The 16,511-nt window shown below is 41.0% G+C and overlaps 1 protein-coding gene across 1 annotated transcript in view; it reads right to left on the bottom strand.

Annotated features, from left to right (window-relative positions):
* The window catches only part of MKLN1 (muskelin 1), a 103,167-nt gene that overhangs the window by 39,002 nt on the left and 47,654 nt on the right, over positions 1–16,511 (bottom strand). The window contains exons 6-8 of the mRNA XM_019543763.1: positions 10,919–11,131; positions 8,766–8,987; positions 6,390–6,519 (exon numbers count right to left, since the gene is read on the bottom strand). Coding sequence (XP_019399308.1) covers positions 6,390–6,519; positions 8,766–8,987; positions 10,919–11,131 — 565 coding nt within the window. The remainder of the gene's footprint in view (positions 1–6,389; positions 6,520–8,765; positions 8,988–10,918; positions 11,132–16,511) is intronic.

Raw genomic sequence — 16,511 nt, 5'->3', positions numbered from 1 at the left:
AATTTGATCCTATGAGTTTCAAGATGAAAACGCTGAAGTCTGAAGCAGGCACAGGTTTCTTTGAGGAAACACAACTGTACATAGACCATGAGGTAGACTAAGGTAACTAAATGAAATGACATGACGTTAGATACTTCAAGTAGTAGAGGCCTTTCAGAACTATAACCTGCAGGGGAGCAGGCTGTGTTAGGTTGTTCATACCAAGAACTTTCTCTATGATAAGTTTTCCTGCTTGATGTCTTCTTGTTCTGTCTAAAGGCTTTCCCGGACTTCTCTAGGCAGCCTCTGTCCATGGTACTTAACCAGGCACATCCAGTCTATCTGCTGCAGGAATGCCAAATATGGATGAAAAATAGTACTAGATATTGTAAACTCGGGTGTGAGCCATCTAGAAGCTAACACTGTGTGGCATACTGCAGCACCCCTGAAAGGACCCCAAGGCACCCTGTGCTGGAGAAACAGGACCTCCTCTTGTTGTAGGTAGGCCCCGCTCTAAGTTGCATTTCCTCGGCCATGCTGCATCAGTAATACTCATGAACAGGCTATGGGATACATTTGACCTGACCCCTTGCTCAGAATAGATAGCCTACCAGCTCCTCCTCAGAGAAGCACTCTGAGGCTAGGAGATTTAAACCTCTACTAGATGCCCCTGAGAATAAGGAGGTTATATTCTTCCTCATATGGTGATATGACCCTGCTGGTGGTAGTCGTCACTTCAATACAAACACCACCTCCATTTCTTTTGCTGAGATGCAATTCAGAGCCTCAAAAACCTTGGCTGCTGGTGCTGGGGTCACAACCAAGGGCAGCAGCAAGACTTTACTGCCAGGCCCAATGCCAAATGACTGCCCCAAAAGCCCCAGTTTGGGAACTGTACAAAGTTTTAAGCTTTGTCAGAAGGAGATGGCATCTGGAGTCCTCCTCCAAATGCCATTTGGAGGGATGGTCTTGCATCATCCTTGCAACTCTGATTTTGCTCCATTTATGAAAGTTGCTGTTTGGTATCAGAGTCGAGTGCCAGACCTTTGCATTAGAGCTGAGACAACCAGGCCTGCTTCCTGTACTAAGTAACCTGTAGAATTATCAATGCTGAAGCCGCTCACGCCAAGTTTTATTTGCAACTTTAATAGATTTTTTTTTCAGACTCTGGATTATGCAGTCTGCTAGAGCAACTGCTGACAATTTCTTTGATTTCAGTCTGGTGCGCTCTCTCTGAGCTTAGAATCAACCCAGAGGCACTGTTATAGCCAATATAAATTTGAGCCAAGCATCTCTGGATTCCCCCTCTCAGTCCATCTCTTTGAGGACCTGTACCCATCCAGGACATGGTTTCTCCAAAGCAGCAAAGACATCTTTGTTTGGTATAACTTTAATACACATTCTTTGCAACTCAGAGATAGCTGTAGTTTTGTTTTTAAAAGGTATACCCTATACATTTTAAAGCAAAGATTTATTTTGATATTTTCAGATTAATGTTGCAGCTACATCAGAAAACTGTATGCTGCCATTTAAATTGTTTTATTTAACTACAACAGGAAGCTCAGAGATTTTAGATAGTTGTCTGCAACAACAAACATACAATTATTTTAACAAAACAAGCATATGTATTTTTGAACTTTTAACTATTTTATATTTATTTATATATATAGTGGATAAATCAGATTTTTTATTTAAATCAGATTTTTTATTTAATTGTATTTTTTTTATTTGTCATCTTTATCTATCTTTATTTTTAAAAAAGCGTTGATTTTTATCCACCTTGCTGTCCATAGTCTACGAAGTCTGGTTGATAGTATGCAGCTGAGTATGTGAATTTGTATCCAGAGCTGACAAGAGATGTATTACATGTTACTGGTAGTTCATTGAGGTGAGAATGGCTCAAGACAATGGGATAACTGATGCTAAAAAAATATACTCCCCTGTGTGTCCTTGAGGGGATGGGATGAGACAAAGAGCAGCACTTGGATCATGAGTCCAGACTGCAGGCAAGATCCAGACGGATGTATGCCTCATACCAAAACTTTTATTTGATGGTGGTGCTGAATATAAATCAACCAACTACTTACCATGGCCACGTAAACTGCACACCACAGTTCAAGAACCATGGTCCTACTTAATCTGACAGAAAAAGAGACACCACCCACATCTTTTCATTTAACAATGAAGATTACCTGATCTGCAGAAAAACACTGGATCTACTGTCTTTCAATAGATGCTGTTAGGTACAGTGCAAACTTACCAGTGGAAAATGTACTCTTGTACAGTAGTTCTCAACATTTTTTGTACCTGGATCCATTTGTAAACATTAATGGCCAGTCCTGACCCAGTAAATAGTTGAAGCAGAAAACAGCCCCTTGGCCCTGCCGGTGCCCCTCACTCCCAACTTGCTGCCCCCTGCCTCCAGCTCCCCAGTGTGCAAGACAGAGGTGTGTGTGTGTGTGTGTGTGTGTGTGTGTGTGTGTGTGTGCCATGGGGGACCCCAAGCAGCCCCTTGCAGGCTGGAAGTCTGCCCTCCTGCAAGGAAAAACCCATGGTTTCCCATGTTTTTCTCTTTTAAAGGAGAAACTATGTTTAAAGGATGTTCATGAGCCTTTCGTATATTCTTCTGACCCACTTTTGGGTTGTGAACCACGAATTGAGAAACGCTGTTCTAGTAGGCACAGATTTCTGCCTATTCTCACCCCCTAAAGCTTGAACCTAATAGTTTCCTCCTGTCCCAAGCCAGTTTCTTCATCCCAGTCTCATTCTCTTTAGTTTGACAGTCTAAGTCCCTGCCTCTTCCCACATCTCATCCCATTCTCCTTGCTCACCCAGTCCCCAGGGCCCTGCCCTTTCTATCCTTTGTTCCCAGTGTTTCCCATTTCCTTCTCCTCATTAAACCTCCCTCTAGACCAAACCATAAAGCATCTAAATCCCTTGCTCACTTGCCTTACTGGCTCCCAAAGTCTCAGCTTCCAACCTCTAACCCTCTAACAAATGCAACCATTTCAAGTACTGAGGTCTCAAATATTTGTCACAATCAACTTTTTCCCCACTCCCCCAGTACTCAGGTCCCATTTCTGGCTGATCTGAATTAGACTGCTTCCTCCTTCTGGGTCTTATTGCCAGCACCAGGAAGATCATAAGCATGGGAGGAGAAATAGGCCCAAGAAGCAAAAGTAGGGAGCCAAACTCCACTCCACCAGGAGAAGCCATTGCAGAGAAGGTCCAGTCTCGTTTCTGCTGAGCGGGAGGTGACGTGCTCTTCCCCTCTGCTAGGGAGGTTAACACACAGCTGGGAGCAGAGAGCATCAATTGTGCTTCAGTTAGGATGGACTCTTCAAACTGGTGGAGGCTCCACTAAGCAGGTGATAGCTCATTTTTCAAAGGCAGCACATCAGTCAAACTTACTTGGGAATGGCAAAGCTTTTCATGGGAATGGCAAAAGGCAGATCCCTAATATACAATATTCATGTGTCAAGGTCCTTGCTCTAAACTATAGGTGCAGTAGTAGTGCTTCTCAGAGGAAAAAAAAAAAAAAGAAAAGATGCCAGATTTCTGTTTAAATCCCGACAAACAAATTTTCCCCATAGGGAAAAAATGTTCCTTAGGAACAGCTGAAATATTTGGACAGAAATTTTGCCAAAATAAAATTCAGCCCAACTTAGACACCTGGTGGAGAAAACGTCATTGCAACTGTTTAAATTTAGCAAAGTTTATAAACAACTGAAAACCAGGTCGGAGAAGCAATGGGCAGCCTTGACAGCGAATGCTGCCAGCCCTGCCTATATCTTTTATATCGGCTGAACACAGGAAATGGGATTTCAAGGATCAGCGAACCCAGAAGGTGCTGAACAACAGACGTTATAAATCCATCATCTGCACAGAGCAAATAAGAGTGCTGAAAGCAAATTCTTTCAAAGCTGTTCTCTGCACATAAATACATCCACATTTAATTGCTTTGCCACATTTCAAAGATCACTCTGTTATCCTAAATAGAACAGGACTTCAATTGAAACTTAATAACCAGATTTTGAACTCCATCTCTACCCCCGCCTCCCCCACACGCGCACACTTTTTATGACTAATTTTAAGTAAAATAAAAAAGGTGTCCTCGTACACTGGGCTAAAATGAGCGCTGAACTGAGACACTTCTGGATTTGATCCTACAAATGCACACAAGGAACAAACTGAAAACAGAGCACCTCAAAGAAATGATTTTTTTAAAACAGGCACCAAAAACCTGATCTCCCCCCCACCCCCAATATCATTTACAACATGGGAACTAATCACTTGCAAAATAATTTTTATCAAAACAGTGCCCCGTTACAAAACAGTCCCAAAAGGAGTCCAACGCAAGACTTGCTTTCTTTGACCGAAAGTAACTTTGACAGCTTTTGTGGTTTTGAACACAACAGGCTTCTGTTCTGTTCTTGCAAAAACTAATAAATTTTACCATTTCCTTTCACAAACAAGGAAAATGTTCTACGCTGTTTATTTACTCTCTCGGGCGCAGGAGAACCATAAAGTGGATGAACAATTTCTAATAGTCATTTACACAAGTCAGCTATTCAGTATTAAGAGGGATAAAGGAAGGAGAAAAGAAAGGGGGTAATCCTCATGCTCTCATTTGTTTAAGTGCAACATACGTTTAATCCCATTCGCCAGAAGTGTGGCTCAGCGTCCTCTATGTCATAAAACCAGCCTGCTTACTCTGTATTTGACATCAAAGACCCACGTGCCCCCAGCATCATATTCAAGGGTTTGGCTTTAGAACTGAAGTTCTCAATAACCAGACAGCAGCGTGTTAGCCAGCCAATAAAAGGGATGCTACTTATTTTGGACAAGTCTTTTTTTTTTTTAATCCAGACTCCAAGGGGGTACCGCAATAAATAAGTTTGTGAACATAATGCACCTGGCTTTTCCACAGGGGAATGAGAAGTAAACTTGATTTTGGGGGTGGGGGGGTGGTGTATAATTATCTTTTATCCTTTACCTGGAAGATTTAAACTTAAAAATGATGAACAAACAGCAACTTCTGACCATCAATAGAGACCTAGCCACAAACATACTGGGAACACCTAAAATAAATGTCTCTAGAAGTTTGGCCTGAAAATCAAGATCAAGAGGGAAAGCTGTATTTTAAACATCATGACTTGTTTTAAGATTGGTAAGAAAGAAGGAGATGACAAAATGAATAATGTACATATGAAATAAATATACTTAAGAAGTGGTCCAGTGCAGGACCACAGAGGACTGAAAGTGATAAGGTACTTGATAACTGAATGGCAAATGAACTAGGAAATTATGGTCCCTCTTTCCCAGCAAGGAAGATAAAACTGTTTCTATTATTTGTAACATATGGCACACATGCAAAAAATTGCCCTCTTTGAGAAAAGGGAAATTACATGCCCTCAGCTTTATAATTACACTCTGCAGGAAAAAGTGTGAAGCTACAATAAGATGCATTGTAATCAGTTCTTTATGGTTGTGCTAAGATCACTTGTTGGTATTTTCAAAGGCACCTGTGAACATGGCATTTTTGAAGTTCCAGAATGGGTCTTTTAACCAGTGCTGCGTGATGCTGTATAAAGCCACATGGTACATTCAATTGTACCCTGAACTGCTGGATTTCTCTGCCAAAATTAAAGGCAGGAGGAATGCTAACAGCTTAACATGAAGTCTCCGTAAGAGATACTAATAAGGTTGAATGGGACTAATGCAAAATTCCCACTGGACTTGGTAGCTTTTCTATCAACAACAGGCACTGGATAGGCCCCAAGAATGGCAATTACTTTGAGTCTAACATGTAATTGTACATAAAAGTCATTGCCTCAGTTTTGCTTCTGCAGAAATCCTGAAACAAGTCTTCACTTCCTTCTGTACTGGTGATTACAAGTTCCTTGCTGGGGTCTCCTCCACATCCTAATGCATCTAGCACCTGCCTTTCAGTACGAAGAAAACTATCAAATCACCATTTGATGCTTGGACAATTCTACTGCTTCCCATTCATTCCCAGGGCCAGCTCAAAACTTCCTGTTCTCTCCTTTGTAAGCTTCAAATGCAAGTCACAGAGTGGGACGGACACTAAAACTCTTGTAAACAGCAAAATCTAATACAAGTTGTGGTTCATATAAAAATAAAGTGCTAGTGAAAGTTGTTAAACAACCCCTAGAGAACCAAGTCAGCAATTTATCTCATTAATGAATACAGAACAGGCAGAATGCAAGCTTCATTTGGGATGCCATTATTTCTAATGAGCCACTGTGCTCCAATAGTAGCACAGCTGCTGCCAGGGGTCTTATCTACTGATACATACTTTCATTTAATCCACAGGGGGGGGGGAAAAAAAGGATGGGGAGACAGAGAAAGAGAGAAGGAAAAAAAAAGATGTATGAATTAATTCTTACCCATCCCAGAATCCTTCTTAGTGCCATCTGATATGATGTCCACATGGTCGCTGTCTACATCATAACTGAAGAAATCATTCAAGTAAGTCTTCGATCTCTGGCCGCCAAATACATATAAACAGCGATTTTTCTAAAGAGGAAGGAAATAAACTGCATGACTTTTGTACTGTGTTTAAGAAAACAACACTTTAACTAAACGGCTCTCAGTGAAAATCTCCAGAAACAAAACAACATTGAATCAGCAAAATTAGCAATAAGCTGAGCACATTTCCGAGAGAGAGAATTTAGATCAGTTTGACTATTCTGAGGTTTGGTTATGTACAAAACAGAATTAAACTGAACTTAAGAGATTTCTGATTCCTGCCTTAAGATTCACAATATAAGTTTAATTGGGTGGAGAATTTGTTCTCAAGAATGATACACTTTCAGACCTACTGGACTAATAAATCCTTCAACTTCAAGGTTACACACACACACACACACAGTTTTGTATACTTTGGGTTATTTTAGTGAGCAATCCAGTAAAACTTTCCCATATTTAACTATTATGAACTAGTTAAACAGCAACGTCAATTCTGGGCTTACGACAGGCATTTTCAGGGTAAGCGGCTGAAGTCAAACAAGATAACTTCACTAAAACACGCAAAACAAGAACTAGATCATAAGACAAATAACGCAGATACAAGTGTATTCATTACAGAAGATGACACAAATGACTAGCCAAGTAGCCAGTTAAGTTATTTCTTTCAAGTTACCCAGTGGAAAATCCTTGAGTAGGCAGACTGTTTCTACTTCTTTCAATATAATTTAAGCAGCAAAGAGCTTAAATTTCCATGATGCACTTGTGAAAACATATGATTTTACATTTAACTTTAGAAATGTGAGCACTTACTTAAGTATGTAAGTGTTCAGGTACTGATGTGGGTGTTTTGTGAGCGTTACCTAGCAATACTTTCTGGGACTCAGTGCACAATTAACACAAAAACAAAACCAAAAAAAAACCCTAAGAAAAAAAATCTTTGAAAAGCTTTAGAAATACCACTTGGGTTTAACAATTAGTTATCCATTTTCAGTCGGCAGCATTAGTTTGACTGTGGTTTTGCTGTCTGCATGTTAAACCTGAGACCGGGTAATGGGTACAAAGCATACATATGCTCTCAACCAGGATGCCAGAACACCCTGGGGTGTCATGAGACCCTTTTCAGGGTGCCACACAATATAAGCACCATTACATGTGCCACAACTACACACAATTCACAACATAAACCCAGAAATTTCAAACAGGAATCCATAGTGTCAAAACCATTCCGATTTGTTGTGGTCTTTTGAGGGCCTTGCAACAGCAGAACTGCTCTATTATTTTTCTGTAGTCAAAAAGCACAAGTGAAAAACTAAGAGCTGACATGTTCCAAGGGGCGCTTTGAATCTAAAATGGTTAAGAACCACTGGTATATAAAGCAATCTCTTTCAAACCTGAAGTTCATATTTTCACCAAACTTAGGACTTGTCAAGAGCAGGGGCATGCAATTACAGAGTGGCAAGGCCATTGATTTAGTGCAGAAGTACCCTTACACTTTAATTCCCTATGGGAGCTTACTTATTTTGCATTGCAAGCACCGCTCCATGCTGCTTCCAAAGAATAACCTAACCTACACAAAGGCACTCTGTATGGCATGTGCACCCAGGTGGGAAGCTAGTGCAGAACAGATATGCCACACCAACTATTCTGAGCTACCCATATTTCATGGATTGAACCTCTTCTTCAGTAAAGCTACAGCCGAACATTTATTTGCAGATAATTTTTTTTTTTTTACGTGCTCAGTATTTCATAACAGAGACCAGATTTTCAAAAACAATGGGATTACATTCAAGCCAAATTTCCTAGTACTGCTTATTACTTGAAGCTGCTAAAGAACAATGGTAGCTGTTGGTTACTAACAAACTCTGAAAAACGAGGCTCTTATTCACTTGATACGTTTGCAAATATGTTAACTACTACAGTTAACCATCTTAGTAACTTGCCATATTAGTAGTATACATCACTGAAAAAGGGCACAGTATGAAAATGAATTTTTGGTTTGGGGTTGGGGGGGTAATAAAAGCTTCTTCAGACTAGAGTAAACTGACGTCCAGCATCTCACCCCAATAGGGTTACCATACAATAGCTGTTTAACAGCACAACATACCACCATAAACAGTTTCACTAACAACAACTGAAAATAAAGAAAGAAAGAAAGAACAAGGTGAACTCAAATCAATAAAAATATAGCCGAAATGCATGATTTAATACCGCAATTCTTCTAGAGTGCGTCAGTGTATAAATGAGCACAGCTGACTTGTATCTTATTTCTCTTTAAATGCTAAGGGCACACTTACCGAATGGAATAACATACAGTGTCCTATCCTGGACTGGATGTCCTCCGGGCCAGCATTACAGGAATCCTCTCTGAGAAGTTTCCACGTCTGACACTGACAGTCAAAAGCAAACAATCCACTGAACTGGGGTTCGCTGGCTCTGCTGTCGTCTACGCTCCCATTACACGTCAAAATTCGACCACCAAATGTGTAGATCATGTGTTTTTCAGAATCCATACACATCTGTAAGAAGCAAGAGATGCTCCACTGAATTAGGAGGCATTTTCATTATGAATATATTAAGACTGAATATCAGTCAATAAGAGACCCTTAACTCAAGGAGGCATCCAGTTAAACAGTGCATCTTTTCCATCCCTAATCTACAGAAAATGGAGAAGGAGAATATAGCTGTCCTGCACTGGTCAGAGGCAGGCCCCTGAAGCTATAGGCCCCAACTTTACAGCTGGGTTGGATGCCCACATAAAGCGACACCACTGCTTCACATCTTTAGTTGCTCCATTTTCATAAAAGAACAGGGCCAACCCCAGGCCACGCTTTAGCCAATTCAAAATACTCAATGGGGTTGGAGTAATTTGGTAAAAGCAAGAAAAAGTAATGTCAATGGCTTCTTTGCTTACTCTTGTGTTGGCAACAACCCCTGACGTGCTGGAGAAGGAATGCTGCCATCGGGCAACAGCTAAGGAAGGGGATCGAGATTACTGCCGATTAGCCAAGAACCGCATGCACAGCTATTCTATTGCAAAGCAAGATTCGTTGCCCCATGTTCAACCCTTCATCTGTTTGCTGGTTTCATCCCTATTATTTCTACAACAGAATGGGACATGACCTGGTTGAGGCTTCTAGCTACTACTGCAATCTTGAAATAGTTACAGTTAATCCCTGAAGTCTGAAAAATTCAAGCAGCTAATTTACAGCACTCAAAAGGTGCCCAACAGTACAAATAATGTACTGTGGTCTTGTATTTCCAAGAGCTTATTCTGGTCATGAAGCAACCACCAAGGAAATTACAAAGCAGCAGGAAAGAGTGAGATGCAGAGAAAGACAGGTGGTCTTTCTGAAGTAAGTTTACACGGCTACTTAGCAAAAACTAGTGCATACGTTGATGAAAAACAAATGTGTACTGCAAGTTACCGGGAGGGTTGCAGCTTGGTGGATGAACTGAAAAGGACATTTCTTATATAATGAAGTCTTGAGGGGGTGACATTTTCAGGGGAAATGGATAAGAGTACCAAGGTTAGCAATGAATAATTTCTCCTTTCCGACAGCATCTCTCGTGTGGATTTTATTCATTCTCCTTTTCAAACAAAACTGTATGCCAGGATTATTGTCAGCAGGAACACGTACCCAGTTTAGCACACCTGCAGACTCGTGTGGCAACCAGAAAACTGCCAGACACGGGGAGGATGGTACCTGCAAGCATCTTAAATTGCTCCTATAGCATAGCTCTGAGAATACTGCTGGTTACACACTGCAGAGTCAGGTGGTACAGCTCAAAAGGGGGAGTTTTGTCCTTGAAAAAATGCATAGCGCTTCTTGTTTCTTAAACCCAAGATAGTCAAGTTTGGAAGATTATTTCTTAAGTACCCAACTGCAAAACAGTCTAACATAAAAGCATCAAAACATTCGTTCTGCATTTCAATTCTGACCTGTGCGATTTTCAAGAAAAACTGGCACCTAGTTCTAACATCTCCAAAATATACCGAGGTAGACCACATAGTTACAGAAACTATTTAAGCCCTTTCAAGTTTTGGGGGTTTTTTGCAATACCTCTGTGCATCGTAACATTCAGCACCAATTATGGTGCACAGGGTTGTGTGACCTCAGTAACAAGAGCAATTATTTCCCACCGACTAGACAACACTGGGCATCAGTTCAGCAAGATCAGTTCCCCTAAACACTGGTGCCTGGTTAGTATCTTAAAATGGAGAAACAAAAACTGCAAAAAAAAAATGTATATGATAGGGTTTATGGTTCCTTTGTTGCAACACAGAACTTTTAGGAGACAAGAATTCCTGATAAGGAGCTGTCAGTCGCATTACCTGATGCCAGCATGTCTTTCAGTGGGCTGTGGTCAAGAATGCAATACAAAGCCTGAAAAAGTAGCAGTCACCGTATGTAAGCAACTGCCCTAAATTTATGTACGTGAAACTAACCTGATGATCAAACACGAGCTTGGGTCCTCCATCCGCTGCCGTGTCTTCGCTAAGTAACATCCAAATGTTCGTATCGATGTCATAGCGGTAGAAGTCACTTTTCAGAGATTTACTGTTCCTCACAGAGGAATCCAGATAACGTCCCAGTGTGTATATCTGCCTTCGCTGAATATCGATGCACATCTTGTGACAAGATCTGGCACTGGGACCATTCTATTTAAAAAAAAAAGTGGAGGAAAAAAACCAGAGTGAACAATACATTTTTCGTTGTCATCATAGATATATTGGTTTGCTGAGTCAGGATAACTAGAGTACTTAGCAACTAGTGTATATCTTTTGACTTTTAATTGAAGTCGGTTTTAAACAGTACGTAAATTATTGTATTTGCCCCTAGCAGAATGCTCTGCCGTGCAACGCGTGCTATTTTTATACTGCGAGGATCCATTTTGCTTTAGACATGATAATCTAATAATAGATCTTTCCACAAGGCTTACGATCTCCAGTCTTTTCAACAGTTTACTTAGAAAAAGCTGAAAGCTGCTTCCTTAGAACCGCTTTTCAGATTATATGGAATTTAATTAAAATGACAGTAGCTGGCACATTCAAGGTGCAAGTTCATGCAAGCTAACCTATAAACAGTTATGATGGAAGACTATCTAATACACCATTATAACCCTGCAGAGAATGACTACACAACCCTACTGTTCTGTGCTTTCTAATAATCTCCAGGCATCTGTGTAAGCGACCACATCTTGTACCAGACTTGGAGGTGAAAAAAAGAAACTATCCCTTCCATTTAGATAAAATAAACACATCCTCCAACAAAAATAAAAATTTGCTTCTGCAAAAAATGCAAGTCGAGAGCAGATATTTTGGCATGTAAATTTTCCCTCCTTAGAAGTTCTGCAGCTATAGAAGCTATTCATGTCTACTGTAGCACCTACCTCTACCCCAGTATCTACTCTTTCACCTCTACTCTAGTATTTCATGCAGGACAATTAGGAGTTATTATTCAGTGCTCTATGACACCGATATAACAAGCTTATGGCTGACTGGGCCCACTAGTAAGTTAAAATTTCTTTCCTAAAAATCTCAAACATAAATCTATATTCTACAAGTTTGTATCAAGAAATACTCCTAAAACTACTGGTGAAATGTTGAAGAGCACAAAATGAACCTGTCTCAGCGTTTTAGAGAGGAATAAGTGAACACAAAACGGAAAGACTTTTCTGAACCAAGAGTTTAACACTGCTGTATTCAGATTCAAGAATTCAAGTTCTTTGTGTGAAACAAAGTTAGCATGATAGAATTTAATTTTATGAAACGCTAAATTGCAGGAATTGCACCAAACTGCCTACTTATTTATTTATTTATTTTTAAGTGGTACACTACTGTGTCTGAATTATGAACAGCAACCTTCTGGGAATTATGGACATATAGAAAACCCTGCTACACGTACAAATTAAAGCTGGATGGAAACCAGCTATAGAGTTGTTACATTTTCAAGCACTAACTTTATAGCCGGTTGGCTCTTTTTTATAGCTGGACCATTCTTTTTATCATGTGATAATTTTCAAATGTAGCTGGTATAAATTTACTGCACAATTAGCCAGTTAATGGTATGATAATTACTTTGCACTTGTAGCCAGTCTAAATTTATTTATTCCATGTTAACTGCACCATATATGTAACATGTAGCAGGGGCTTAAGTAGCCTAAAGTCACTAATATGCACTAAGATAAAATACTTTAAAAAAAAAAAAAAAGTGACAGAATTACAAAGAACTTCTTTGCAACACAGCCCTGGGGCCCCTGACACGTTCACTAGAAGGAAGGATGGGATGCAATTCGCGATCACACCTCCTGCCACGCCCCATGCAATCATATAAAGCGTGACTATGGGATCAGTGATCAGATGCCATTTGCACCATACTGTTGGTCCCAGGCTCTCCCTGCAGTTGCAAGTTGGGCACCTGACGTCACCTCCAGAGATCCAAGGGGCTGGTCTAAGCCCCAATGTGGTCCCTAGATCAACTGACTGTTGGCAGATCAGGACCATGTCAGGCCTCAAGCCCCTGAGATTTGAATCCCTGAGCACCCCCTTTCAGCTAAAAGCAAATTGGAACGACCTGGGGACTAGAACCCCTCAGTGGTCACAGTCCAGGTGACAGTCAGTTGATCAGAGCCACTCTGGGGCTTGAGAGAGACTGGCAGCAGCAGTAACTGCCTTGGGGCTCAACCCTCCAGACAGCAGATCAGAACCACCCCAGGGGTTCCAGACCCAGAGCAGTCCCAATCAGCTGATCCCTGGCAGGATCAGGACCACAGAAGGAGGTTTCTTGACTGGCAGGGACCGCTCCACAACTGAAAGCCCAGTGCTGTCCTCACCAGTCCATGGCAGGTCCAGATAGCGAGGAGGCTGGAACGCTGGAGTGGTCCCAATCCTGCCCTGGATTAGCCTATTGGGTCTACTCCAGGACTCATGCCCAAGGGTGGTCCCTGTCACGCATTTAATTTAAGGCACGACGGAAACCAGCCACAAAGTTATTACACATACTGTGCAGTAACTTTGTAGCTGGTTTCCTGTCTGTTGTTCCATTAAGCCCCAGAGTGTGGCTAGTTTACACTTTAAGATGTGATCAGTTGGTTAATGATGTCTCCAATGCAGCATCTGCTTGAGCCCTGAAAGGCAGTAGGGTTCACTGCCTCCTTGTCAAAGGAAAATGCCCTTGTCACACCCCTGCTCTGGCTATATTTCAATCCTATGAACCTTTTTCCTCCTTCTTCCCCCATGTTCATTTGAGGAAGATGAGAGAGAAAGGAGGGGAAAAGAACTGAGACTTGTTTTCTGAACAAACTGATAACAGTGGCTTCAAGAACAGCTGAACTGGAACAGAAGGGGTGGCGCTTCCACGGAAAATACTAAGTTTTTATGCTCAATAAAAGGGTGTCCTCAACCACGGACAAGGAGGTCATGCCAGCACATGGAGAAAAAGGCCATCTCTGGAATAAACAGCTGTGACACTTATGGATGCTCTCTGGCAAGGAAACAGCAGAACATCTGCCTTGGCAAAGAGGTTATTTAGGTAGACTGTTAAGATTGGCCTGCATTTGAAATTGGTGCTTTATGGCTCTTCCATTCAGTGCGTCACTGGCCTGAAAATAACTTGCAAGGCCAGTTATTTTATTCAAGTGCCATTTTTTGCTTTTACAATAAAAGCTGCTCATAAAGACTAAATCAATCTAGTTCAGATTAATACGGTACTCTAAAAGATTTGGCCTACACAAATTTCATTGAGATGCTGAATACAATTATTATAGAGACACAAATAATACAGTGATCCTAGCAAAAACATCTGACCCCCCCAAAGCTTTTTGCAGTCTAAGCAGTCATAGCTGAGGAACCTTTCACAGATTTTGACACGGGCACAGACAGTTTCTACGATTTACCCGCTTGCACAAAGTCTGCAGCAGAGCAAGAAATTGCATTGAGCTTTTCTTATTTCCAGATCAGGGCCTTGGCTATAAGATAGCTTTCCTTTCAAATTATGTTTTGCTTGAAAGCACAAATGGAAATGATCCCCTTAACACCATACGTATTAATTTCTTACCACTTGTTCTAAGACTAAAGGAGTTGTCTTCTGAGCACTACAACCACGTACACACACGTGTACCCCCCACCAAACTATTTTATTCTAATCATTCAAATGCAATAAAAGGACTAAAGTATTCAGTGCTCGAACACGTCTCAGGCTATTTTTAGGCTTACAAGTAAAAGGGGATTAACTGAGAGCTCCGATTCCTCTTTTTATCTATTCAGAAAGGAGGCACAATGCAAACTGTCCCTTCCAACGTTTCAACCGTGACCTTGTCATTTTGTAGAAGAGGCGTTTCCATACCTTGGACCACTTTTTTCTAGCTTAAGACCATTCCCATCTCCTTCTCCCAGCTAGCGGAGGCTTTAGGTTTTTTAATATTAGTATTCTCCAAGAGCCAAATCGTGTGTACAAAAGCGTTACCTGCAGCTAAATAAAGCTACGACGAACTCAATCGAAGCTTCCAATCTGTTCGTTTGCAAATATTTGCTAATGAGGAAAAAAGCTCCTTTAAGATGGCTTTAAGCAATGATGTACATAGTTTTGAAATCAAAGGCAGTGGAAAGCACTAAACCTGCACTTGCCTGAAGGCTACTAAAAATTCGTCCGCACGCATCATTTTTAATATTAGCATGCTTCAGTGCAAGAAACACAAGGTCCATTTATGAGGAGAGACACATACAGAGACTGCGGACAAAAAACGAGTAAGAAGCTTTCAGCAACATGTGATCAAATGAATAAAGAGCCTGTGGGCAGTTGAGAACGTTCATCCAAAGAAGTCTACTTCGCGCAGCTACAATGGCAGGCCTGTTGTCCCGACAAAGAAAGCACTAGAGCAGTTTCTCATGGAGAGCGACTTACTGAATTCAAATGGGAAGAGTTGGTCGATTCCGGACGTGTTGAAAGAATTCGACCCCTTATTTATTAAGCAAAAGTGAGAAAAAGCAACTGCAGCGGATCTGCCTTTCCTTGTAAGCAGCAATGGAAGAGACCAAGTGTGGTTAAATGGCTATGGAACAAAAATTTTCCAGGGCTTGACTGGCCCGATATTCCAGGAGTCAAGGTTACGTGGACAATTAGCTGCCGCTGAAGGTACAGCCCTTCTGGAATAGAGATCAAAATTGCTACCACTGAGAACAGGCTAAATACCAGATGCTCACGCTGATGGGCTGGCTTGCATTGGCATGCACCACCGACAAAGACTTCCCCTTGCATCAATGGGAGAACGGAAAGCTTCATCCTAAGCCCTCTACACCACGCTCGTGAAACTAATTTGACTGGAAGAATACGTGTGAGAAAAGTTTCAACTGATTTTTATTCATCACAGCCTCCAACTTAGGGAAGATACAAGGCATCACACCCTTGAGGATGAAACAAGGAAAGTAAGAGGAACAGAAAACATGAAGCAATACTAAAAATGGACTACTATTTGATATTTTTTAATTGGCTTTACATGTAAAAGGCGTGAAGGTTGTAGCCGTGTTGATCTAAGGACATATGCAGACATGGGGTAAATCCAATATCTTTCATTAGCGTTTCTGAGTTGGTCTGATAAAAGATATTGGATTTACCTAAAGAACCTTGTCTACTTCTACACGTAAAATGTGTTTTTACTGAACTTCTCTCCTCCTTGCCTTGGTTTTTAAACCAATTCTCTTGCAAAAGAGTTAGCACAAGTGTATTGCTAGCTTTGTTAGTGGCAGCTCCAAATGAACAGGTTGATTAGTGTAGTAGAGACAACTATGAAATACTCCAATCACAGTTTTGACTAGATGCCACAGAAGTTAACATCTAGTGACATTCAGCCTACAAACATTCAGAACTGACAACAAATGCTGGCTTGGAAACTCCCTCAATTTTCATATGACTTCTGGTGTACAAACTAGAGAAAAACAAGATCTCCAAGTAAATAGTGTGACTAGGCTAACCTCCCATTCACAAGGCAGGCAATCTGCTTTTCCTTTTGACCAGTCCTTTCTCTCTGAACCAGGGAAATAA

The sequence above is a fragment of the Crocodylus porosus genome, unplaced genomic scaffold, assembly GCF_001723895.1.
Source record: "Crocodylus porosus isolate Cpor-Errol unplaced genomic scaffold, CroPor_comp1, whole genome shotgun sequence".
Lineage (NCBI taxonomy): Eukaryota > Metazoa > Chordata > Crocodylia > Crocodylidae > Crocodylus > Crocodylus porosus.
This window is presented reverse-complemented; position numbering and strand designations above follow the sequence as displayed.